The sequence below is a fragment of the Bos grunniens genome, chromosome 27 (genome assembly GCF_055505025.1).
Source record: "Bos grunniens cultivar Pamir isolate PY7600 chromosome 27, Bosgru_T2T1.0, whole genome shotgun sequence".
Taxonomy (NCBI): Eukaryota; Metazoa; Chordata; class Mammalia; order Artiodactyla; family Bovidae; genus Bos; species Bos grunniens.
Genome location: NC_141191.1, coordinates 2,448,705 through 2,474,502, shown reverse-complemented (window position 1 = coordinate 2,474,502; position 25,798 = coordinate 2,448,705). Strand labels below are relative to the sequence as shown.

At 42.4% G+C, this 25,798-nt stretch overlaps 1 protein-coding gene and 1 long non-coding RNA gene across 4 annotated transcripts in view; one reads left to right on the top strand and one right to left on the bottom strand.

Annotated features, from left to right (window-relative positions):
* The window catches only part of LOC147343401 (uncharacterized), a 37,092-nt gene extending 16,058 nt beyond the window's left edge, over nucleotides 1-21,034 (top strand). Inside the window, exons 2-5 of one of the 3 annotated variants that reach the window (XR_015156479.1) lie at nucleotides 1,670-1,825; nucleotides 15,867-15,911; nucleotides 17,452-17,589; nucleotides 18,363-21,034. This is a non-coding gene — a long non-coding RNA (uncharacterized LOC147343401). The remainder of the gene's footprint in view (nucleotides 1-1,669; nucleotides 1,826-15,866; nucleotides 15,912-17,451; nucleotides 17,590-18,362) is intronic. The other 2 variants (XR_015156480.1, XR_015156481.1) reach the window with 2 other exon arrangements.
* Nucleotides 11,514-25,412, bottom strand: LOC147343400 (CUB and sushi domain-containing protein 1-like). The gene is made up of 5 exons (XM_086381012.1): nucleotides 23,106-25,412; nucleotides 22,475-22,648; nucleotides 20,481-20,567; nucleotides 18,428-18,539; nucleotides 11,514-15,999 (listed from the first exon to the last, which is right to left on the bottom strand). The coding sequence occupies exons 1-3, from the start codon at nucleotides 23,245-23,247 to the stop codon at nucleotides 20,542-20,544; spliced, it is 342 nt and encodes a 113-aa protein (XP_086237138.1). The 5' UTR covers nucleotides 23,248-25,412; the 3' UTR covers nucleotides 11,514-15,999; nucleotides 18,428-18,539; nucleotides 20,481-20,541.
* Nucleotides 25,413-25,798: the final 386 nt, after the last annotated feature.

Genomic DNA, 25,798 nt, shown 5'->3' with positions numbered 1-25,798 from the left:
AGTTTCCTAAGACATAAGCAAATTCCCTTTGGCTATCTGTTTCACATATAGGAATGTAAGTTTCCATGTTACTCTTTCCTTACATCTCACCGTCTCCTCCCCTCTCCCCATGTCCATAAGTTTATTCTATATGTCTGTTTCTCCATTGCTGCCCTGTAAATAAATTCTTCATTACCATTTTTCTAGATTCCATATATGCTTTAGAATACGATATTTATCTTTCTCTTTCTGACTCACTTCAGTCTGTATAATAGGCTCCAGGTTCATCCACCTCATTAAAACTGACTCAGATGTGTTCCTTTTTATGGCTGAGTAATATTCCATTGTGTATATGTACCACAACTTATTTATCCATTCATCTGTTGATGGGCATCTAGGTTGCTTCCATGTTCTAGCTATTGTAAATAGTTCTGCAATGAACAATGGGATACATGTATCTATTTCAATTTTGGTTTCCTCAGGGTATATGCCTAGGAGTGGGATTGCTGGGTCATATGGTGCTTTTATTCCTAGTTTTTAAGGAATCTCCAAACTGTCTTCCATAGTGGCTGTATCAATTTACATTCCCACCAACAGTGCAAGAGCGTTCCCTTTGCTCCACACCCTCTCCAGGATGTATTGTTTGTAGACTTTTTGATGATGGCCATTCTGACTGGTGTGAGGTGATATCTCATTGTAGTTTTGATTTGCATGTCTCTAACTAAGATCGTGGCATCTGGTCCCATCACGTCATGGGAAATAGATGGGGAAACAGTGGAAACACTGTCAGACTTTATTTTTCTGGACTCCAAAATCACTACAGATGGTGGCTGCAGCCATGAAATTAAAAGACCCTTACTCCTTGGAAGAAAAGTTATGACCAACCTAGATAGCATATTCAAAAGCAGAGACATTACTTTGCCAACAAAGGTCCGTCTAGTCAAGGCTATGGTTTTTCCAGTGGTCATGTATGGATGTGAGAGTTGGACTGTGAAGAAAGCTGAGCGCCGAAGAATTGATGCTTTTGAACTGTGGTGTTGGAGAAGACTCTTGAGAGTCCCTTGGACTGCAAGGAGATCCGACCAGTCCATTCTGAAGGAGATCAGCCCTGGGTGTTCTTTGGAAGGAATGATGCTAAAGCTGAAACTCCAGTCAACACCTCATGCGAAGAGTTGACTCATTGGAAAAGACTCTGATGCTGGGAGGGATTGGGGGCAGGAGGAAAAGGGGATGACAGAGGATGAGATGGTTGGATGGCATCACTGACTCGATGGGTGTGAGTTTGAGTGAATCCCGGGAGTTGGTGATGGACTGGGAGGCCTGACTTGCTGCGATTCATGGGGTCGCAAAGAGTCGGACACGACTGAGCGACTGAAATGAACTGAACTGAATAATGAGCAATGTTGAGCATCTTTTCATGTGTTCGTTAGCCATCTGTATGTCTTCTTTGGAGAAATGTCTATTTAAGTCTTTTTCCCACTTTTAAATTGAGTTGTTTGTTTTTCTGGTATTGAGTTGTATGAGCTGCTTGTATATTTTGGAAATTAATCCTTTGTCAGTTGTTTCATTTGCTATTCTCACATTCTGCAGGTTGTCTTTTCACCTTGCTTATAGTTTCCTTGCTGTGCAAAAGCTGTTAAGTTTAATCAGGTCCCACTTATTTACTTTTTTAAAATTTCCATTACTCTAGGAGGTGGGCCCTGCTGCTGCTGCTGCTGCTGCTAAGTCACTTCAGTCATGTCCAACTCTGTGCGACCCCATAGACGGCAGCCCACCAGGCTCCCCCGTCCCTGGGATTCTCCAGGCAAGAACACCGGAGTGGGTTGCCATTGCCTTCTCCTAGGAGGTGGGTCATAGAGGATCTTATTTTGATTTATGTCATTGAGTGTTCTGCCTATGTTTTCCTCTAAGAGTTTTACAGTTTCTGCTCTTACATTTAGCTCTTTAATCCATTTTGAGTTTATCTTTGTGTATGGTATTAAGAAGTGTTCTAATTTCATTCTTTTACATGTAGCTGCCCAGTTTTCCCAGCACCATTTATTGAAGAGGCTGTCTTTGCCACATTGTATATTCTTGCCTCCTTTGTCAAAAATAAGGTACCCATAGGTGCATGGGTTTATTTCTTGGCTTTCTATCTTGTTCCATTGGTCTATATTTCTGTTTTTGTGCCAGTATCTTGATGACTGTCAGTTCAGTTCAGTCACTCAGTCGTGTCCAACTCTTAGTAACCCCATGAATCGCAGCAGGCCAGGCCTCCCTGTCCATCACCAACTCCCGGAGTTCACTCAGACTCACACCCATGGAGTCAGTGATGCCATCCAGCCATCTCATCCTCTGTCATCCCCTTCTCCTCCTGCCCCCAATCCCTGCCAGCATCAGAGTCTTTTCCAATGAGTCAACTCTTCACATGAGGTGGCCAAAGTACTGGCGTTTCAGCTTTAGCATCATTCCTTCCAAAGAACATCCAAGACTGATCTCCTTCAGAATGAACTGGTTGGATCTCCTTGCAGTCCAAGGGACTCTCAAGAGTCTTCTCCAACACCACAGTTCAAAAGCATCAATTCTTTGGTGCTCAGCTTTCTTCACAGTCCAACTCTCACATCCATACATGACCACTGGAAAAACCATAGCCTTGACTAGATGGATCTTTGTTGGCAAAGTAATGTCTCTGCTTTTGAATATGCTATCTAGGTTGGTCATAACTTTTCTTCCAAGGAGTAAGGGTCTTTTAATTTCATGGCTGCGATCACCATCTGCAGTGATTTTGGAGCCCCAAAAAATAAAGTCTGATACTATTTCCACTGTTTCCCCATCTATTTCCCATGAAGTGATGGGATTAGATGCCATGATCTTCGTTTTCTGAATGTTGAGTTTTAGGCCAACTTTTTACTCTCCTCTTTCACCTTCATCAAGAGGCTTTTTATGACTTCATCAAGAGGCTTGATGATTGTAGCTTTGTAGTATAATCTGAAGTCAGGAAGGTTGATTCCTCCAGCTCCATTCTTCTTTCTCAAGACTGCTTTGGCTATTGAGGGAATTTTGTGTTTCCATATGAATTGTGAAATTTTGTCTTCTGGTTCTGTGAAAATTCCACTGGTAATTTGATAGGGATTGCATTGAATCTGTAGGTTGTATTTGGTAATATAGTCATTTTCACAATATTGATTCATCCTACCCAGGAACATGGACTATCTCTCTGTTTATGTCATCTTTGATTCATTTAATTAGTGTTGTGTAATAATTTTCTGTGTACAGTTTTCTTGTCTCCTTAGATAAGTTTATCCCTAGATATTTTATTCTTTTTGTTGCAATGGTGAATGGGATTGATTCCTTAATTTCTCTTTCTGATTTTTCATTGTTAGTATATAGAAATGCAAGTGATTTCTGTGTATTGATTCTGTATCCTGCAAGTTTGCTAAATTCACTGATTAGCTCTAGTAATTTTCTAATACTATCTCTAGGGTATTCTGTGTATAGTGTCATGTCATCTGCAAACAGTGAGAGCTTTACTTCTTCTTTTCTGATCTGGATTCCTTTTATTTTTCGTCTCTGATTGCTATAACTAGGACTTCCAGAACTGTGCTGAAATATACTGGTGAAGGTGGACACCCTTGTCTTGTTCCTGATCTTAGGGGTAATGCTTTCAGCTTTTCACCATTCAGAATGATGTTTGCTATAGGCTTATCATATTTGGCCTTTACTATGTTGAGGTAGGTTCCTTCTTTGCCCACTCTTTGAAGAGTTTTCATCATAAATGGTGCTGAATTTTGTCAAAGGCTTGACAGGCTTTTTGAAAGGCTTCTGTAAAGATGCAGAAAATCTGCATCTATTGAGATTATCATATAGTCTTCAAGTTTCAGTTTGTTAATATGGTGTGTCACATTGATTGATTTCCATATATTGAAGAATCCTTGCATCCCTGGAATAAACCCAACTTGATCATAATATATGAGCTTTTTGATGTGTTGCTGAATTCTGTTTGCTAAAATTCTGTTCAGGATTTTTGCATCTGTGTTCATCAATGATATTGGCCTGTAGTTTTCTTTTTTTGTGTTGTCTTTGGTTTTGGTATCAGGGTGATGGTAGCCTCATAGAATGAGTTTGGAAGTGTTTCTTCCTCTGTGGTATTTTGAAAGAGTTTTAGAAGGATAGGCATTAGCTCTTCTCTAAATGTTTGATAGAATTCTGTGAAGCCATCAGGTCCTGGGTTTTTGTTTTTTTGGGAGATTTTTGATCACAGCTTCAATTTCAGTGCATGTAATTTGGTTGTTCATAACTTCTATTTCTTCCTGGCTCAGTCTTGGAAGATTGAACTGTTCTAAGAATCTGTCCATTTCTTCCAGGTTATCCATCTTATTGCCATATAGTTATTCTTAATAGTCTCTTATAATCCTTTGTATTTCTGCACTGTCTGTTGTAACCTCTACTTTTTCATTTCTAATTCTGTTGATTTGAGTCTTCTCTCTTTTTTTCTTGATGAGTCTGGTTAAAGTTTTGTCAGTTTTGTTTATATTTTCTCAAAGAATGAGCTTTTAGTTTTATTAATCTTTACTATTGTTTCTTTCATTTCTTTTTCATTTATTTCTACTCTGACCTTTATGATTTTTTTCCTTCTGCTAATTTTGGGGGGGTTTTGTTCTTTTTTTCCAGTTGTTTTAGGTGTAAAGTTAGGCTGTCTATTCGATGTTTTTTCTTGTTTCTTGTGTATTGCTATCAACCTCCTTCTTAGAACTTCGTTTGCTGCTTCCCACAGGTTTTGAGTTGTCGTGTTTTCATTGTCATTTGTTTCTAGAAATTTTTTGATTTCCCTTTTGATTTCTTCAGTAGCCTGTTGGTTATTTAGAAACGTATTGTTTAATCTCCATGTGTTTGTGGTTTTTTATAGGGTTTTTTGTGTGTAATTGATATCTAGTCTCATAGCATTGTGGTCAGAAAAGAAGCTTGATACAGTTTCAGTTTTCTTAAATTTACTGAGGTTTGATTTGTGACCCACAATGTGGTCTATCCTGGAGAATGTTCATGTGCACTTGAGAAGAAGGTGTGTTCTGCATTTGGATGGAATGTCCTGAAGATATCAATGAGATCCATCTCATCTCATGTATATTTAAGACTTGTATTTCCTTATTAATTTTCTTTGATGATCTGTCCATTGGTGTGAGTGGGGTGTTAAAGTCTCCTACTATTACTGTGTTACTGTCCATTTTTCCTTTTATGTCTGTTAGTGTTCTCTTATGTATTGAGGTGCTCCTAGTTGGATGCATAGATATTTACAATTGTTATGTCTTCCTCTTGGATTGATCCCTTGATCATTATGTAGTGTCCTTCCTTATCTCTTGTAATATTCTTTATTTTAAAGTCTATTTTGTCTGATATGAGGATTGCTACTCCAGCTTTCCTTTGCTTCCCATTTGCATGGAATATATTTTCCCATCCTCTCACTTGCAGTCTATATGTGTCTTTAGGTCTGAAGTGGATTTCTTGTAGACAGCATATAAATGGGTCTTGTTTTTGTAACTATTCAGCCAGTCTGTGTCTTTTGGGTGGAGCATTTGATCCATTTACATTTAAAGTAACTATTGATATATATGTTCCTATTGCCATTTTCTTAATTGTTTGGGGTTTGATTGTGTAGATCTTTTCCTTCTCTAGTATTTCTTGACTATATAAGTCCCTTTAACATTTGTTGTAAAGCTGGTTTGGTGGTACTAAATTCTGTTAACTTTTGCTTGTCTGAAAAGCTTTTGATTTCTCCATCAGTTTTGAATCAGATTCTTGCTGGGTACAGAAATTTTGGTTGTAGATATTTCCCTTTCAGTACTTTAAATATATCCTGCCTTTCCCTTCTGACATGCAGAGTTTCTGCTGAAAGGTTGGCTGTTAAACGTATGGGGTTTCCCTTGTATGTTACTTGTTGCTTTTCCCTTGTTGTTTTTAATATTCTTTCTTTGTGTTTAATTTTGTTAGTTTGATTAGTATGTGTCTTGGTGTGTTTCTCCTTGGGTTTATCCTGTGTGTGGGACTCTTTGCACCTCGTGGACTTGATTGACTATTTCCTTGTCCACGTTGGGAAAAAATTTCAACTATAATCTCTTCAAAATTTTTCTCATACCCCTTCTTTTTCTCTTCTTCTTCTGGGATCCCTATAATTCAAATGTTGGTGCATTTGATATTGTCCCTGAGGTCTCTGAGGCTAACCTCAGTTCTTTTCATTCTTTTTACTTTATTCTGCTCTTCAAAAGTTATTTCCACCATTTTATCTTCCAGCTCACTGATTCATTCTTCTGCTTCAGATATTCTGCTATTAATTCCTTCTAGAGTATTTTTAATTTCAGTAATTGTGCTTTGTCTCTGTATGTTTATTCTTTCATTCTTCTAGGTCTTTGTTAATTGATTTTGGCATTTTCTCCATTCTGTTTTCAAGGTTTTGATCACCTTTAACTATCATTATCAGAGAAGGCAATGGCACCCCACTCCAGTACTCTTGCCTGGAAAATCCCATGGATGGAGGAGCCTGGTGGGCGGCAGTCCATGGGGTCACTAAGAGTCGGACACGACTGAGCGACTTCACTTTCACTTCTTGCATTCATGCATTGGAGAAGGAAATGGCAACCCACTCCAGTGTTCTTGCCTGGAGAATCCCAGGGATGGAGGAGCCTGGTGGGCTGCCGTCTATGGGGTCGCACAGAGTCGGACACGACTGAAGCGACTCAGCAGCAGCAGCAGCAGCACTATCATTATTCTGAATTCTTTTTCCGGTCGTTTGCCTATTTCCTCTTCATCTGTTTGGACTTCTCTGTTTCTAGTTCGTTCCTTCATTTGTGCAGCATTTCTCTTCCTTTTAATTATTTTTTTCTAAACTTATTGTGTTTGAGGTCTCCTTTTCCCAGGCTTCACAACTGAATCCTTTCTTCCTTTTGGTTTCTGGCCTCCTAAGGATGATCCAGTGGTTTGTGTAAGTTTCGTATAGGCTGAGATTTGTCCTGAGTCTTTGTTTGTTTTTCCTCTGACGGGCAAGGCTGAGTGAGATGGCAATACTAATCCTGTCTGCTGACGACTAGGCTTGCATTTTTGTTTTGTTTGTTGTTTAGGTGCTACTGGTGGTTGGGTGATGCCAGGTCTTGTATGCAAGTGGTTTTCTTTGTGTGAGTTCTCACTGTTTGATACTCCCTAGGGTTAGTTCTCTGGTAGTCTAGGGTCTTAGAGTCAGTGCTTCAGGGCTTGATCTCTCCGGCGCTCACAGATCTTTCTTCTTGTGATCGCACTACACATGTGGCTACCTTGTTGGTTATTTCCATAGATAAAATATATTTGATCTATGGATCAAATACAGTTTTTCCTTCAGCATCTCGTGGACAGACTGAACAAAATAACAGTTCTGGAGTCTAGAAGTCCAAGGTCAGGGTGCCAGTGTGGCCCAGGTCTCACTGAGGGATGTCTTCCTCTTAGGTCCTCACAAGGGCTCTCCGATGCATGCTGGGAGAAAAAACCCTTTACCTAAAAAAATTGCTTTTTTAAACTGAGATGCATCAATAAAAGCTCTCTAGGAGCAAACAAGTTTTAAAGAATGACAGCAAGAGAATATCAAAACTAAATTTTGGAGATGTGAACATCTGGGCATAAGTCTTACGTATCTGATGTAACACAATCTGTATATCAGTTCAGTTCAGCCGCTCAGTCACGTCTGACTCTTTGAGACCCCATGAACCACAGCACGCCAGGCCTCCCTGTCCATCACCAACTCCCGGAGTCCACTCAAACCCATGTCCATTGAGCCAGTGATGCCATCTAACCATCTTATCCTCTGTTGTCCCCTTCTCCTCCTGCCCTCAATCTTTCGCAGCATCAGGGTCTTTTCCAATGAGTCAGGTCTTCGCATCAGGTGGCCAAAGTATTGGAGTTTCAGCTTCAACATCAGTCCTTCCAATAAACACCTAGGACTGATCTCCTTTAGGATAGACTGATTGGATTTCCTTGCAGTCCAAGGGACTCTCAAGAGTCTTCTCCAACACCACAGTTCAAAAGCATCAATTTTTCAGCGCTCAGCTTTCTTTATAGTACAACTGTCACATTTGTACATGACTACTGGAAAAACCATAGCCTTGACTAGACGGACCTTTGTTGGCAAAGTAATATCTCTACTTTTTAATATGCTGTCTAGGTTGGTCATAACTTTCCTTCCAAGGAGTAATCGTCTTTTAATTTCATGGCTGCAATCACCATCTGCAGTGAAATCTGTGTGTAATCTGCAGCAAATTAATTTGTTTTTCACTACTGGCTTTGTAACCTTTAAAGTGAGGAGATAGAACCATCCTGCCTCGGTCACTGAGATGACCTAGTGAGAGGCAGCAGGTGCAAAGCCCTGGTAACAGCAGCCAGCACTTGGCCCATGTTGGTGCCCCCTCAGCCAGAAGACTAGCAGAGGGTCTGGTGTGGGAGACCCTTGGGTACCTACTGTCAACTTCAGCTCCGCCTGGGAGGCTTCAGTGAGGGTCACATCCTCTTTGCTGTTAGTTGCATTGAACCAGTCAACAGCGGCACAGGCTGTCTTTTCCCTAAATATTCGTAATATCCCTTCCTCACTGAATGGGTGAAAAACACATCTGAAGGAGCTGTGGGACGTAAACAGACAAATATTAGCACACACAGAACAATTACATTAGACATTTTAATACACAGAAGGCATAGCACTGCTCATTAAGACAGCACAACAGTGGCGATGGTGATGACGAAGAAGACCTGTCTCCATGTCCCTTCACAGCAGGTTTGTAAGAGTCAGGTGAGCCGGGTGGGAGCAGGCAGGTTACTGTGACATGCAGTCATCTGTCACTGGGGTGGATGCCAGCGCACCTGTGTTACCAGATCCACAAGGGCCAGCGTGTGTGGTGAACTGGGACTGCAGACACTAGGTAAGGTCTCATCAGCCAGGCTGAGCTGGAAATCACTACTGCCGTGTCACTGACTGTCCGAGTCCACTTGGTGTGGGAAGACTTAGGAGGCTCAGAGGAACTGACATCTGCCAGGGCCCTTCTGCCCTCAGAAAGCCTGCATTTCACAGCACCACTCTTGACTGCACAGACCCAGCTTATGGAAACAAAGATGCTTTATTTCCCAAGATCTTTATTTTGTAAGTAAAGCCAATCTCTCATCTAGCTCTTCTGCTCTACTCTACTCCCCCTGATGAGAAATAGTCCAGAATTGATAAGAAAGCTAGACTAAATGATGTCAAAAACCAAAGGCAAACTGTCTTCTTAAAATATTACAATTCATCTGGGACAGGAATTCTTACAAAGATTATTGAGCTATTCTCTTCACTGGATACCAAAAAAATAAACTTTTTCACATTTCTGCTAATATGTTTAAAATTCTATCTTTGCAGTATTGCTGTAACATTTTACAGGGGCATTGATGTAAATATGCATCAGTGAATCCACTACATGTCTCTCTGCTCTGTCTCATGACATGTGTAAATCGTTTAATTGGACAACATCCGCCGCGAGTGGGACTGGTCACAAGGTACTTTTGGACTTCCTAGGTATAAAGAAAGATGCTGGTCTCCCTAAATGTGTTTTTAGCAAACGCACTTATGGCCACAGTGTGGTGAGGACAAAGCACAGAATCCCTGGTTGCGCTTTTCTTTCTGGCTCCACTGGACGTTTGCCTGTTTTCCCAGACAGGCTGACCCTACAAGACGTCTCCCAACAACAGAACAATGTCAGCACTTGCTGGGGCTTTGATGGACCCAACTTCCTAATAGTAATAATTTTAAAACTCAAGTTTGAAGCAAGGACTTGACGCAGGCCTCTGACACAGCTGCTGATTGATCAGGACACTGAGCAGGCCCGTCATCAGCAGTATCACCAAGGCCCACTTTTCATCAGCAAGCCCGAGATGCCTTGTCTTTTTTTTTCTAAAATAAAAAGCCTTTTAAACAGTATCCAGATCGCTTTCCCTAGTTGGAAGGGGCATACCCAGTGGAAGCTGTGAATGTGCCGAGGCCCTCTCGTTGGCGGATCAGGTGGGCCAGCCTGGCTGGGCACCAGCAGAAGCAACAGGTTGCCGGGGCAGTTCCGACTGTGCTCAGCTGCGACCACTGGGGACATGGAGGATCCTTTTGGGTCCTTGTCCTCTGACCTGTTGCTGGTGGTTTGCAGTGTAATGTAACCACCACAGTGGAGGTGCTAGACTGTGTGCCTATACAAAGAAGCTGTTTCATCAGTGCTTCCCTTCAGAGAGGACAGGGCACATTGAGGTAGAGTCTGCAACGCTATAGCTGATTCATACTGATGTTTGGTAGAAACCAATGCAATATTGTAAAGCAATTATCCTTCAATTAGAAATAAATTTAAAAAGCTTGCAGGTTTGTCACTGACCTTGACAAAATCAGCAAACAGAACACACCACCACCATCCACTGTGTTTCCTTCAATCAAAGAAAACATTGCCTGGATAGAGCACTGATTTCTGTGTTTGATTTGTAAATAACATTTATATAGAATAGTTCAGAAAAAACATTTTAAGGTAGTTCTCATACTTCATGGTGTACAATGCATGAATTCCTTTAACCATGTTGGAACTTTTTGCCTCGTCTAAGAATTAAATGCAAAACCCAGCAACTGTGACTGAACTTACAGCATTTCACATACACATACAGCACTTACAGCTCTCCACATTTGATCCTGGAACAGAGTTTATGTCTAAGAAACCAGTGTGAAAACCTGAATAAAGAAAACACCAGAAAATGCAACTTATCTAAGTGTTTTCTGTTCTGTTTTAAGTTTGACTTACATTATAATTCGGGGGCACACTATATTGTTTAAATAGTCTCTAAATTTATAACATACAACAGGCCAGGTGATTTGGAGTAACGAATATCTTCATTAGGAAATAAACCTGCACCTTGCTTGTTTGCTGCCGCATGCATTAAGCAAGGTATGACACACAACAGAAAGCGAGAATTAATGTATCGGAGATGGAGGATGTCTGATGATGGAGAACTTAAGGAAGGATGTATGCCACATGTGAACTGCTGGAATGCACAGCTGATGCTGTCACGACCGTTGTTTACTGTAGCATCCTCATGTGGAGGAAAGACGCACAACCCTCTTTATAAGGCTCCCTGTTACACCTCATTCCGGTTCAACATCTGAGTCCACTTCTGCCTACAAAGTGCCCAAGCCTCCTTTCAGTAAAACAGCGTGGGACAATGGCAGAGGTTTTCCTTTTAAGTAAAGTACTGATATTCCATTAACAAACCACCGTTATGAGGGGAACAGGAACCTGTGTGGGCTTGGTGTTTTAAATAACTGAAACATTAATTTGTTCATGGACTAAACGAATCAGAAATTTGGCTTCACAGAGTAGAGAACTGAACATCTTATTTGATTTAAATCTGTAACTGTTCTGGTATACTAACCTGGAGTTTAGTAACTGTTTTATTAACTTCTCTCCTTTATTGACAAGTAAAAAGACAAATTATCACTTTGAAAAAACATTTATTTTCAAATAAGTTTGAAAAAATGTCAAACCAAAGCAATGTTCGTTTCTCCAGATCTTTAAAATTTATTTTAATTGGGGGCTAATTACTTTACGATATTATGTTTGTTTTTGCCATACATTGACATGAATCAGCCACACATGTACATGTGTCCCCCCACCCCGTCCTGAACGCCCCTCCACCTCCCTCCCCATCCCATCCCTCTGGGTTGTCCGAGTGCACCAGCTTTGGGTGCCCTGCTTCATGCATGAAACTTAGACTTGTCATTATTTCACATATGGTGATACATATGTTTCACTGCTCTTCTCTCAAATCATCCCACCCTCACCCTCTCTCACAGAATCCAGGGGTCTGTTCTTATGTCTGTGTCTCTTTTGCTGTCTCACATATAGGGTCATTGTTACCATCTTTCTAAATTCCATATATATGCATTAATATACTGTATTGGTTTTTTTCTTTCTGACTTCACTCTGTATAATAGGCTCCAATTTCATCCACCTCATTAGAACTGACTCAATTGCATTCTTTTTTATAGCTGAGTAATATTCCATTCTGTATATGTACCACAACTTTCTTATCCATCTGCCACTGAACATCTAGGTTGCTTCCACGTCCTAGCTATTGTAAACAGTCCTGCAATGAACATTGGGGTACACAGTTCAGTTCAGTCGCTCAGTTGTGTCCAACTCTTTGCAACCCCATGGACTACAGCACGCCAGGCCTCCCTGTCCATCACCAACTCCTGGAGTTTACTCAAACTCATGTCCATTGAGTCAGTGACATTATCCAACCAACTCATCCTCTGTCGTCCCCTTCTGCCTTCAGTCTTTCCCAGCATCAGCGTCTTTTCAAATTAGTCAGTTCTTTATATCAGGTGGCCAAAGTATTGGAGTTTCAGCTTCAGCATCAGTCCTTCCAATGAATATTCAGGACTTATTTCCTTTAGGATTTACTGGTTTGATCTTGCTGTCCAAAAAACTCTCAAGAGTCTTCTCCCCAACACCACTATTCTAAAACATTAATTCTTTGGCACTCAGCTTTCTTTATAGTCCAACTCTCACATCCATACATGACTACTGGAAAAACCATAGCCTTGACTAGATGGACCTTTGTTGGCAAAGTAATGTCTCTGCTTTTTAATATGCTGTCTAGGTTGGTCATAACTTTCCTTCTAAGGAGTAAGTGTCTTTTAATTTCATGGCTGTGGTCACCATCTACAGTGATTTTGGAGCCCCCCAAAATAAAGTCTGACACTGTTTCCCCATCTATTTGCCATGAAGTGATGGGACCAGATACTATGATCTTAGTTTTCTGAATGTTGAGCTTTAAACCAACTTTTTCACTCTCCTCTTTCACTTTAATCAAGAGGCTCTTTAGTTCTTCTTTGCTTTCTGCCATAAGGGTGGTGTCATCTCCATATCTGAGGTTATTAATATTTCTCTCGGCAATCTTGATTACAGTTTGTGCTTCATCCAGCCCAGCGTTTCTCATGGAAGAAATGAAATAGCCATCATAGTCAACAGAAGAATCCAAAAGGCAGTACTTGGATACACTCAAAATGACAGATGATCTCTGTTTGTTTCCAAGGCAAATCATTCAATATCATAGTAATCCAAGTCTATGCCCCAAAATGCTGAAGAAGCTGAAGTTGAATGGTTCTGTGAAGACCTACAAGGCCTTCTAGAACTGACACCCCAAAAAGATGTCCTTTTCATTATAGGGGACTAGAATGCAAAAGTAGGAAGTCAGGAAACACCTGGAGTAACAGGCAAATTTGGCCTTGGAGTACAGAATGAAGCAGGACAAAGACTAATAGAGTTTTGCCAAGGAATACACTGGTCATAACAAACACCCTCTTCCAACAACACAAAAGAAGACTCTACATGTGGACATCACCAGATGGTCAACACTGATATCAGATTATTTTCTTTACAGCCAAAGATGGAGAAGCTCTATACAGTCAGCAAAAACAACACCAGGAGCTGACTGTGGCTCAGATAATGAACTCCTTATTGCCAAATTCAGACTTAAATTGAAGAAAGTAGAGATAATCACTAGACCATTCAGGTATGGTTTAAATCAAATCCCTTACAGTGGAAGTGACAGATTCAAGGGATTAAATCTGATAGAGTGCCTGAAGAACTATGGACAGAGGTTTGTGACATTGTACAGAAGACAGGGATCAAGACCATCCCCAAGAAAAAGAAATGCAAAAAAGCAAAATGGCTGTCTGAGGAGGCCTTACAAATAGCTGTGAAAAGAAGAGAAGCAAAAAGCAAAGGAGAAAAGGAAAAATATACCCATGTGAATGCAGAGTTCCAAAGAATAGCAAGGAGAGATGAGAAAGCCTTCCTCGGTGATCAGTGCAAAGAAATAGAGGAAAACTATAGAATGGGAAAGACTAGAGATCTCTTCAAGAAAATCAGAGATACCAAGGGAACACTTCATGCAAAGATGAGCTCAACAAATAAAGGGGGCACCTGTCTCTTTCAGTTGTGGTTTCCTCAGTGTGTATGCCCAGCAGTGGGACTGCTGGGTGGTATGGCAGTTCTTTTTCTGTTTCCTGGTTTTTAAGGAGTCTCCACACTTTTCTCCATAGCGGCTATATTAGTTTGCATTCCCACCAACAGTGTAAGAGGGTTCCCTTTTCTTCACACCCTCTGTAGCATTTGTTTGTACACTTTTTGATGGCAGCCATTCTGACCAGTGTAAGGTGGTACCTCATTGTGGTTTTAATTTGCATTTCTCTGATAATGAGTGATGTTGAGCATCTTTTCATGTTTTTTAGTCATCTGCCTTCTTTGGAGAAATGTCTGTTATTTCTTTGACCCATTGTTTAATTGGGTTATTTTTCTGGTATTGAGCTGCATGAGCTGCTTGGATATTTTGGAGATTAATTCTTTGTTGTTTCGTTTACTGTTATTTTCTCCCATTATGAAGGCTGTCTTTTCACCTTGTTTATATTTTCCTTCGTTGTGCAAAAGTTTTTAAGTTTAATCAGGTCCCGTTTGTTTATTTTTGCTTTTATTTCCATTACTTAGGGAAGTGGGTCATGGAGGATCTTGCTGTGATTTATATCAGAGAGTGTTCTGCCTATTTTTCCTCTAAGAGTTTTATAGTTTGTGGTCTTACATTTAGATCTTTAATCCATTTTGAGTTTACTTTTGTGTATGGTGTTATAAAATGTTCTAGTTTCATTCTTTTATAGATGGTTGACCAGTTTTTCCAGCACCACTTGTTAAACAGGTTGTCTTTTCTCCATTGTATATTTTTGCCTCCTTTGTGAAAGATAAGGTGTCCATAGGTGTGTGGATTTATCTCTGGGCTTTCTATTTTGTTCCATTGATCTATATTTCTGTCTTTGTGCCAGTACCATGCTGTGTTGATGACCATAGCTTTGTAGTATAGTCTGAAGTCAGGCAGGTTGATTCCTCCAATTCCATTTTTCTTTCTCAAGATTTCTTTGGCTGTTCGAGGTTTTTTGTATTTCCATACAAATTGTGAAATTATTTGTTCTAGTTCTGTGAAAAATACTGTTGGTAGCTTGATAGGGATTGCATTGAATCTATAGATTGCTCTGGGTGGCATACTCATTTTCACTAAATTGATTCATCCAGTCCATGAGCATGGTATATTTCTCCATCTATTTGTGACATCTTTGATTTCTTTCATCAGTGTTTTACAGGTTCCTATATATAGGTCTTTTGTTTCTTTAGGTAAATTTATTCCTAACTGTTTTATTCTTTTCATTTCAATGGTGAATGGGATTATTTCCTTAATTTTTTTTTCTGTTTTCTCATTGTTGGTGTATAGGAATGCAAGGGACTTCTGTGGATTAATTTTATATCCTGCAGCTTTACTATATTCACTGATTAGCTCTAGTAATTTCTGGTCATGTCTTTAGGTTTTCTATGTAGAGGATCATGTCATCAGCAAACAGTGGGAGTTTTAATTCTTCTTTTCCAATCTGGATTCATTTTATTTCTTTTTCTTCTCAGATTGCTGTAGTTAGATTTTCCAAAACTATGTTGAATAGTAGTGGTGAGAGTGGGCACCCTTGTCTTGTTCTTGATTTTAGAGCAAATGCTTTCAATGTTTTTCTATTGAGGATAATCTTTGCTGTGGATTTATCATAGATGGCTTTTATTGTGTTGAGGTGTGTTCTTTCTATGCCTACTTTCTGGAGAGTTTTTATCATTAATGGGTGTTGAATTTTGTCAAAAGCTTTCTTTGCATCTGTTGAGATAATCATATGGATTTTATCTTTCAGTTTGTTAATATGGTGATTCACATTGATTGATTTGCAAATATTGAAGAATCCTTGCATCCCTGGGGTAAAACCCACTTGGTCATGATGTATGATCTTTTTAATGTTTTTGGATTCTGTTTCCCAGAATTTTGGCTCAGATCCACCTGCGAGGAAGAATCCCAGATAGCAGGTATATACCAAGGTGTAGCCAAAGGTGGGGAGGTCTATGGCTTTCACATCTGCATGGGCTGGTATTTCAGGCTGGCAGCAGGCATGAGCTGAAATGGGATTTAGTCCATTAGTAAGTCCACTGGAGCCTAAGCATATGTGTCAAAGGAAATACAGAGAAAGAGATGGAAATGGCTATAAAGTTAGTTTACCATTTAAAATTGAGAATATGGGAGCTTTACAGATCACTGACACTCTGGTCTCTGCAGCTTACAGCACAGCAGAGCCTTGGTGTTGCCAGGTCTCTCTCTTCCTCTCCCTCCACCCCTCCCTCACTCTCTCCTCCTCCTCTGTCTCTGTCTGTCTTCTATTTATCATCTATCTATCATCTGTCTATCTAGTCTCCTTCTTTGCATACATGTGTGTATGTAATTATGTTATATAAATTTAGAAATCATAGCTTTAAAATAAACACTTCTGACATACTGTTAAGATAAATGGGGCCTCCCTGGTGGCTCAGATGGTAAACAGTCTGCTTGCAATGCAGGAGACCCAGGTTCAGTCTCTTGGTTAGGACAATCCCCTGGAGAAGGGAATGGCTACTCACTCCAGTATTCTTGCCCAGAGAATTCCTTGGACAGAGGAGCCTGGCAGGCCACTGTCCATGGGGTTGCAAAAAATTGGGCACAACTGAGCAACTAACACTAAGATAAATAATATGTTAAATTTCCTTAAAAGAACAGTCCTTTAAACTAAACACAAAGAGATTAATATGTACTTTAAAATACGCTTTGATTTTTGTCCAGTAGCAACTGGAAAATTTACTGCTCAGTTAAATGAATAATTAATTTTGGTCAAAATCCACTGTGTGTTTAGAAAGTTAATTGAAATATATATTCTTATTTCCTTTAAAAATATCATTTAGGAGTAAATAAGATTGTAATTGTTTTTGTTGTTTAGTTGCTAAGTCGTGTCTGACTCTTGTGACCACATGGACTGTAGCCTGCCAGGCTCCTCTGTCCATGGGATTTTCCAGGCAAGAATACTGGAGTGGGTTGCCATTTCCTTCCACAGGAGTTCTTCCCACCCCAGAATCGAACCTGTGTCTCCTGCATTAGCAGCCAGATTGTTTACTGCTGAGCCACCAGGGAATCCCCAAGGTTGTAATATGCTGTGCTTTGTGTATGTGCTGTGCTAAATTGCTTCAGTCATGGCCAGCTATTTGTGACCCTATGGACTGTAGCCGCCAGACTCTTCTGTTCATGAGATTCTCCAGGCAAGAATACTGGAGTGGATTGCCATGCCCTCCTCCCAGGGATCTTCCTGACCCAGGGATCAAAGCCAAGTCACTAACTTATGTCTCCTGCATTGGCAGGTGGGTTCTTAACCACTAGCGCCCCCTGGGAAGCCCCATGCTTGATCTCAAATAAGTTATCATTCTTCATAGAGTACACATTTATATCTCAAATATAGGACTTGGCCAAGTATTATAAAACAAGTTTATATGATTAATGTCACTAATGCAATCTTTTTAAGTATTGTAATATTTTTCACTTTGACAGATTTTCAAAGTGGTGGTGGTTTAGTTGCTAGGTCAACTCTTGCGACCCCATAGACTGTAGCCTGCCAGCCTCCTGTCCATGGGATTTCCCAGGCAAGAATACTGGAGCCGTTTCCATTTCCTTCTCCAAATTTTCAAGGTAATGAAGACCTAATGTTAGCTAGCTCCACACACAGACGCACACACCTATGTGTATATACATACATATACATGCATGTATGTGTGATATCTCTGTATAACATTCACACAGAGGATTCACGTAGAGATTTAGAATAGAGATGATAGCTTTGAAATAAATACTGATACATAAATACACAAAATTCACAACTTACATACTCAGAAGATATTTGTATAGTAAGAGTTAGATACTACCTTGCCCTAGATTGGTAGAGGATGAAGGGTTGATTACTAATCATTGCATTTCTCCTAATTCTAATGATTAAATCACAAAACAAAACTTGGTCCTAAGTATTTGAATTATCAATTCATATGGACTCCAAAAAGAATAGTTTAAACATTTGTATTAATACTCTGATGAGTCACATGATCTTTAGTGACCTGAGGTGAACATCCTAGGGGAGCAGTAGCACATGCAGGTTTTCTCTCGGTGAGTGTTGACCAGCATGTTATTCACTGGTCTTTGGTTAAGGACAGTTTCTCAGGCTTTGGGGCCTGGGTATCACCGGAGGTGCCTGGGGACTACAGACTGGGGTCCCCCTGCTCCTCTTCACCCGACCTGCCCTTGGCCCCCAGAGCTCAGATACCGCAGGGGTGTGCAGGATAGCACTCAAGATTCAAACTTCAACCAACTCTGGGTGCTGCTGCTGATGCTTCCAGGGAGTCAGACTCTGAGAAATGAGTTTAGGGAATGGAAAGTAAACAAACAAAAATAAGCCCCTCATTGTTTCTCAGGAAGGTGAATTCTTCCAGCTGCTGGAGAGTGGACAGGCCCTGCCCTTGCACAGGGTCACACTTACGGATGCACTCCGTCTGGATGCCGCTCCACGTCAGGTTCGCCAGGCAAGTTCGAGTTGTAGAGCCTTGGACGTGGTAACCTTTTCGGCACCAGAAAAACACCATACTTCCAACCTGGAGGGGAAAGCCAGCACCAAGCTCAGAGGTGACATGGACACACTCACACTGGAAAGCACGCTCCAGGGTCAGGTCTGAATCAACGTGTACATGTAAAATGTGGGCTAAAGTGTCAGACACAGTTGTTCTTATTGTTTAGTTGCTCAGTTGTGTCCAACTGTTTTGTGACCCCCATGGGGGTCACAGTAGCCTGCCAGGCTCCTCTGTCCAAGGTATTTCTCAGACAAGAATACTGGATTAAGCTGCCATTTCCTTCTCCAGGGGATTTTTCCAACTGAGAGATCAAACCCACATCTTGTGCTTGGCAGTGTTAGACACAGTACAGGTTGTTCAGTGGATCGTGTGAGGTCTTAGATACAGTGACTCATGATTATTTAGAAGCAGTTTATTTGGGTAACAAAAGTATGCCTTTTCTCTTTAGTTTTAGCCTTATCTCTCTTTAGTTTGTGATCATTTTCTTTTCCTTTTCTTTTTTTTTTTTCTTTTCCTTTTCTGTTTTTCTTTCTTTTTTTTTTTTCCCCTCTGCTACTCCTATTCTGGGCTTCCCAGGTGGGTCGGCAGTAAAGAATCTACCTGCCCAGGCAGGAGACCTGGGTTCGATCCCTGGGTTGGGAAGATCCCCTGGAGGAGGAAATGGCAACCCACTCCAGTGTTCTTGCCTGGAGAATCCCCATGGACAGAGAAACCTGGTGGGCTACAGTCCCTAGGGTCGCAAAAGAGTCAGACGTGACTTTGAGACTAAACAAGTCCTATTCTAAGCAATTAGTGTTTGTTAGCAAATTATTTTAGCACTTGGGGGAACTGGCTTGGAGGCTGATAAGGACTCCATCATAGAATCCTCCACAACTATTCTTCTGATGGTCTCAGTCATCTCTTTAAAAGATGGCATCCGGACTTTAAAATGATTAGTAAATCTTGCCTTGGGTCCAACCTGTTATCCAGGATAGTGTAACTACTCTGTCATAAGGGGAATGGTGGGTTCATCCCTCCCGATTAGCTTCTCACAGCAGATCACAGGACTGAGTCACTGAAAGCAATCGTCATGAAGGTTCACTTACTACAGGCCACATGCAGGCAAGTTAGCGATCACTGAAACCAGGGGTGACCACAACTTGGGTTTCTTATGGTGAGTGAGTGAGAACACCCACATCTTGTATTTTCTGGTATTGCAATATGTTCAGCATATGCCAGAAAACGTTACCTGAAGCTGTAAGGCCACACACAAGACCCTGCATAAAATGCGCTAGATTTAACCTTGGGGACCTGTGAGGCTGTCCTTGCAGAGTGAACCAAGGCTGTCAGGAAGGAGCCAGTGTGGCATCAGGGCAATCAAATGAGGACAGTTTACACTTCAGGAAAAAGGAGGAGAAGTGGCTGAAGAAGAGACTTTTATTCTCAATGAATGGAAACAGTAACTTGAAAGTAGTGTGTATATTCAGCTCTGCCTTTCAAAGCCATCTGATCAGAGAACCTGAAGTCACTCAATTACTTAAGATGGTTGAAATATTTTATTTCAAGCTTCTTCAATTTCCATTTTCAGGTATTTCTCTGATATTCGTGTTAATGTACTTTGAAGGCATTTTCTTCTGTTTTTGTCTCTGGAATTTAATGTTATTAACCTATTCTATCTAGTCATCAAGTGGAGTCTTCTTATGTGAATCAGTGGAAAATCACCCTGTTTGAGATTTGCTGTGTCAATTCAGCAGACAGAAAGAAATATACATGCTTTCAAACAGAAATTCATATACCAATTAATCCTGTGTGAATAAGATACCATTGTCTCAGTTCTAACAGTTAAAATAATGAGAAATCCTCTCTGAATGGACTATATTTGGGCAAATGTAACATGAGTCAGATATGCTACATAAACACATGTATATTTAAGTATCAATTACATTTTGAAATAGAGAAAAACATAGTAAAATAAAAATGGAATACCTCATATCCTCCTGAGCTCTTCTGTATTCCAAACTGTGGAGTACCAAGGTCTGGACAGGTGTCATGAGCAGGATCTGAAACTCACAACTTAAAAAAAAAATCAGAACCAGATATGGTTATTACAGAAATTCTAATATTTTCACTAAAAGGCCTTTCAGAATTCAGAAAATTGTGTTTTGACAAGTGGGCAAGATGTTTTGCAAGAAGGTTAAAAAATTAAATTGCTATTTTCATCTTTTTTCTGACTTCTTTAGATGTTAATCTTTAGTGCTTTATCAGACTCTAAATTGCTGTGAATATTATTTTCTATGTCAGAAGAAGCACATTCTTTTCCATTCTCTGGTTTAATTTTTCTCTACTGACATACTTTATTGGTTGGTTAATGATATATAATCTTCAATAATTACCTATTATGACCTTTTATTTTTTATTGTTAATTAATCGCCATCTCATTTGGTCATCTATTATTCTAAATGTCTTAAACTAATTTTCCTCAAGATTTCAAAATGGGGAATATACTTAATGCTTCAAAATAAAAGCATATGGCAGACCAACAGTGATATTTGTCTAAAACACTGTAGCACTTCAGCAATCAGCGAGTGGCTTCAGTACGGCAGCTCTCCAGCTGCTGATGGGAAAACAAAATGGATAACTTTACAAAAGTATGTTTTCAAGAGAAACTAACCTATTGGGAAGAGAAAAAAACATTTTTTTTTTAAGATTTTCAGAAATAGCTATATATGGATATGAAAGTTGGACTGTGAAGAAAGCTGAGCGCCGAAGAATTGATGCTTGTGAACTGTGGTGTTGGAGAAGACTCTTGAGAGTCCCTTGCAAGGAGATCTAACCAGTCCGTTCTAAAGGAGATCAGTCCTGGGTGTTCTTTGGAAGGACTGATGCTAAAGCTGAAACTCCAATACTTTGGCCACTTCATGCGAAGAGTTGACTCATTGGAAAAGACTCTGATGCTGGGAGGGATTGGGGGCAGGAGGAGAAGGGGACGACAGAGGATGAGATGGCTGGATGGCATCACCGACTCAATGGACAAGAGTTTGGGTGAACTCCGGGAGTTGGTGACGGACAGGGAGGCCTGGCGTACTGCGATTCATGGGGTCGCAAAGAGTTGGACACTACTGAGCGACTCAACTGAACTGAAAGCAAAGCGATAGTTTTAGCCCAATGGCAGTAAACTTTAATTAGAAAAAGCAGTGTTTCAAAGAAATTATTGTTGACACTGTATTTTTAAGTAGATATTTACTTTCTTGGAAAACAACCAGGGATAGAAGTCATTCCCTGCTTGCTGCGTGTGTGCAGAAGGCCCTCTCCTGCTTGGGGAAGCAGGGTGCACGGAGCGGCCAGCCATCACTTAGTCTGCAGGGCGAGGTGGAGGGAGGCTGGGAAGGAGGCAGGGAGGGTTCTGGTTCCTATGTCACTGATGCAGTGACTGTCGACCAGTATAATTTCCACCTGAACCCTTCCTAAGAGACAGAGATTTAGTCTAAAAATGAAGGGTTTAGGTCATGTAGAGAATCTCTTTTAACTTGTAAGTTTCACTTCATGTTGGAAGGTCAGCAGAGCTCGCATGACCCTGTAGCCCTTTCAGCCATGGCTGACAGAGCAGGTGGTTTACTGGGGAGCAGGGGTGGGCTGGGGGAGAGGGTGTCAGGCTCTGAAGTGGGGGGGGGGCCCTTCTGGTGCCATGGCAACAGTGAGATCTTCAGCAAACTGGTCTTTCCCCTGAAGGTCGCAGTTGTCAGCTGACATGGGCAGAGGGGGAGCTGCCAGGGTAAGAGAGTCTAGAAGTTGTTTTTAAATGACTTGTCACGTCAGCTCCAGGCTCCGCGGCAGGATTTAAAAGAGGCTGCCATCAGCGTGGCTGGTCAGTGCCTGCACAGAGAATCTCCCAGGAGAGCATCACCTGTGTGCCCACAAACACTCCAGCTTTAGAATGAAACGCCCTCTCCCCACCCCCAGGGCTGTCTTGCCATCATTACCGATGCAGGTGGGCTGGACGCCACTCCAGGTGCCGTCTGCCTGACAGACTCTCCGGGACGACCCCACCAGGAGGAAGGGGGACTTGCACTGGAAGAAGACTTCAGATCTGTAGGTGAAGCTCTTGCCGCTGAGGCGCCCCTCGGCAGGGGTGCCGGGGTCCCCGCAGAACACAGCTAGAGAAGACAACCAGGAGGTCAGTGCACAGTCTGTGCCCCTGGGTCAGGTTAGTCTATTCAGCTTCTCTAACTGCTTTCCGATAAATCCTCCCATTAAGCCCCGCAAGGCTCAGTGGGTAAAGAATCAGCCTGCAGTGCAGGAGATGCAGGTTCGATCCCTGGGTAGGGAATATCCCCTGGAGAAGGAAATGGCAACCCACTCCAGTCTTCTTGCCTAGAGAAGCCCATGGACAGAGGATCCTAGAGGCTATAGTCCAATGGGTCACAAAGCACATACACGCATTAAATCCTTAGGAATCAACGATGAAGAAAAGCACAGAATCTGCCCGTGGGCAGCGGGTCTCAAATGTGGAGTCTTTAACCTATTGCACCCTGGCTACAAGTCCCGCAGGCTCTCTTCCTCAGACTGCAGCCTGAGGTTTGTGTGCCGTGGTCTGTGCTCCCGAGGACTTACGCAGGCACTGGGGGACCTCGCCTTTCCAGACCCCTTGGCCTTCTATGGGGTCACACAGAGTTGGACACGACTGAAGCGACTTAGCAGCAGCAGCAGCAGCCTTCGCCGGAGAAGATGGCGGGCTGGGAGAGCTGGAAGCCATGGGCACAGCTGTAGCTGATGCTGGCACCCCAGTGGAAGTCCGTTCCTTCTACCTTCCCATCCTGGACCAGAGGAGGCTGGCCACACGTGACGGCTGTCAGAGAACAAACAGGATTCAACATTCTAGAGTTTCCACCACAACACAATGCTCCAATGTCATTTTGCATGACATCTACAAGGGGCTAAATTTTTTAACAGCGAAATTACTGAGGAAGAGAGTAAATCAAAAGAATAAAACTTTTATCCAATATTTCCTCATTAGTTTAGATCAAGTATACAAAAGCAAAGTCAAAACATTTCACACCATGAAAGTGGAGTAAACAACACAGTCTCAGTATGTATAAGACCAAGAAAGAAAGAATGCTATTCCACTGATGTCTTCTTATGTGTGTCCAACTCGTTGTGACCCCATGGACTGTTGTTGCCCTCCAGGCTCCTCTGTCCATGGGGATTCTCCAGGCAAGAGTACTAGAGTGGGTTGCCATGCCCTTACCAGAGGCAAATCCAGCCATAATGTGGTCCTATGACGTGAGAAGAAATGTTTGAGTTTATATACACAGATGGTAAGAATTTCTCTATCTGTACTTTTTTCTTTAAATAAAGATAGCATATAGTTTCCAAAAGACATACATAGGCTGCTGATGCACTTGCTGAAGAATTGAGCACTAACACTTGCGTGGTTAGAGAAGACCCTGTAAGAAACTGCTTTGCCAGGGTTCTGTCACATCCAGGGGCTTCCCAGGAGTGACTTGCCCACTGGTGCTGGTGTCTGCCTGGCCTGCTCCAGCCATTGTTCTGCGACGCCTGGTCTAAGAGCTGCCTGAAAACCCAAGAGCTCCGAGACTTCACGCTGGAGAAGGTTTGCTGCTGACAGTCTGGGCACGGAAGGCGGTGGGAGAGGAGACTCAGCCCTGTTTCCTCACCTGCACTTTCTCACAGGTGCTCACACCTTCTCACATGAGAAAGACACACAGACACAACCACACGTGCACGCCCGGAAGCTGGAAACAGGCCCTCCTCTTGCCATTCTCCTTCTCTCCACCTATCCACTCATTCAACAAAGATTCCTGCAGAACCCCCAAGTGAAGACTGGGGGAACAGTCTATAGACAGGTCGAGGTCAGGTGACAAGGCCCCCAGGTGGGAACGGTGATGAGTGACATGGCTCCAGGGAGGAGTGGACAGGGTGGCCAGCAGGAGAAGAGGAGGTCTCCTCCGTGAGGGCCTGGATGGCTGTGGAAGGATTGTTAATCCACAGACACCAAACAGAGGGACAAGATCTACACAGACGGATCTGAAGTCCAGAGATCAGACGTTCTAGGAATAAGCGCCATGGACACACTCACTGGACTAGAATGCTCCCAGCAGGACAGCGTGAGCTGCATTAAACACCTTAGCACCTGCCCCAGAGCTGCACGGTGTTAATACTGCAGCTGGAAAGAAGGACATGAGACAGGGCTCCTCACCCTCTGATGGGAGGAAACCAGGATGCACCAGAACCGCCCCGGCCGGAAGTGGGTAAACGGCTCTGGGGGTGGGGGCTCCTCTGACCTCACAAGACTCGACAGGACGCACCTTCCTCCAAGGTTTCCTGCTGCTCCAGCTCCAGCTCTCCCCCCTCCTTTGTCTAATGACGATAAGATGACCCTTTCTCCTGTGTGGTCACTGCCGGCCTCCACGCCCTCTCCTGCCCCTGCCCCTCCTGCCCATCCGAGAAGGCCCACAGCTCCCTCTGGAGCTGGTGGAGACGCTCACCCTGCAGATCAGTCCTGCATCAGCGGTCCGCCAGCCCCGCTGCTCCCCCAGCCACGCGGACACTTTCTGCCTGCTCGCTCTCTCCCTGGAAAGTCCACTGGCCAAGTCATGAACCTCCCTGTACCCCTTCCTCGTGGTGGGGCTTTGTTAGTCTCAGCGTCCGAGGCCCACCAGGCATCAGGACACTGGCGGTCTCTGCCACTGTTCTGCCCTATCTGATGATTGGCTCTGACCTGCCTCTCCAACCCCGTGATGACGGCCACAGACTCAACACAGCCACGCACACCGAGACAGCAGAGCTGGGTTCACAGCACAGACTCCAGAGTCGGCCCTGAAGCCCGAGGTTCCAAGACATAACCTGCGACCCTGAGAATTTACTGCAGCTCTCTGTGAGTCAGTCTTGAGGCTGTAAAACCAAGATTAAGGTAATAAGAAAAGGAAGTGATTTAATATTTGCGAATGAGTTTACAGGAATGCTGAGCACTTAGAAGGTTTACACAGATGCTTGCAAACTGATGTAAAATGTTAACTCAATAAAGACTCTCCACATGTGAGTGATGCACAAGAGAAGCCCCAACACTCGCCTTTGCAGGTCGGTTTGCTGTGATTCCAGGTACTGTCCTTGGTGCAGCGGATGGTGGGGGACGTGGCGGGCTCCATGGTGTAGCCGGGGTTGCACTGGTAGCTGACCGTCTTGTTGAAGGTGAAATCCGTCCCGAACTGGATGCCGTTAGCCAGGGTCCCTGGGTCTCCACAGTTGATGACTAATCAGCAGAGAACAGACAAACAGAGAGACAC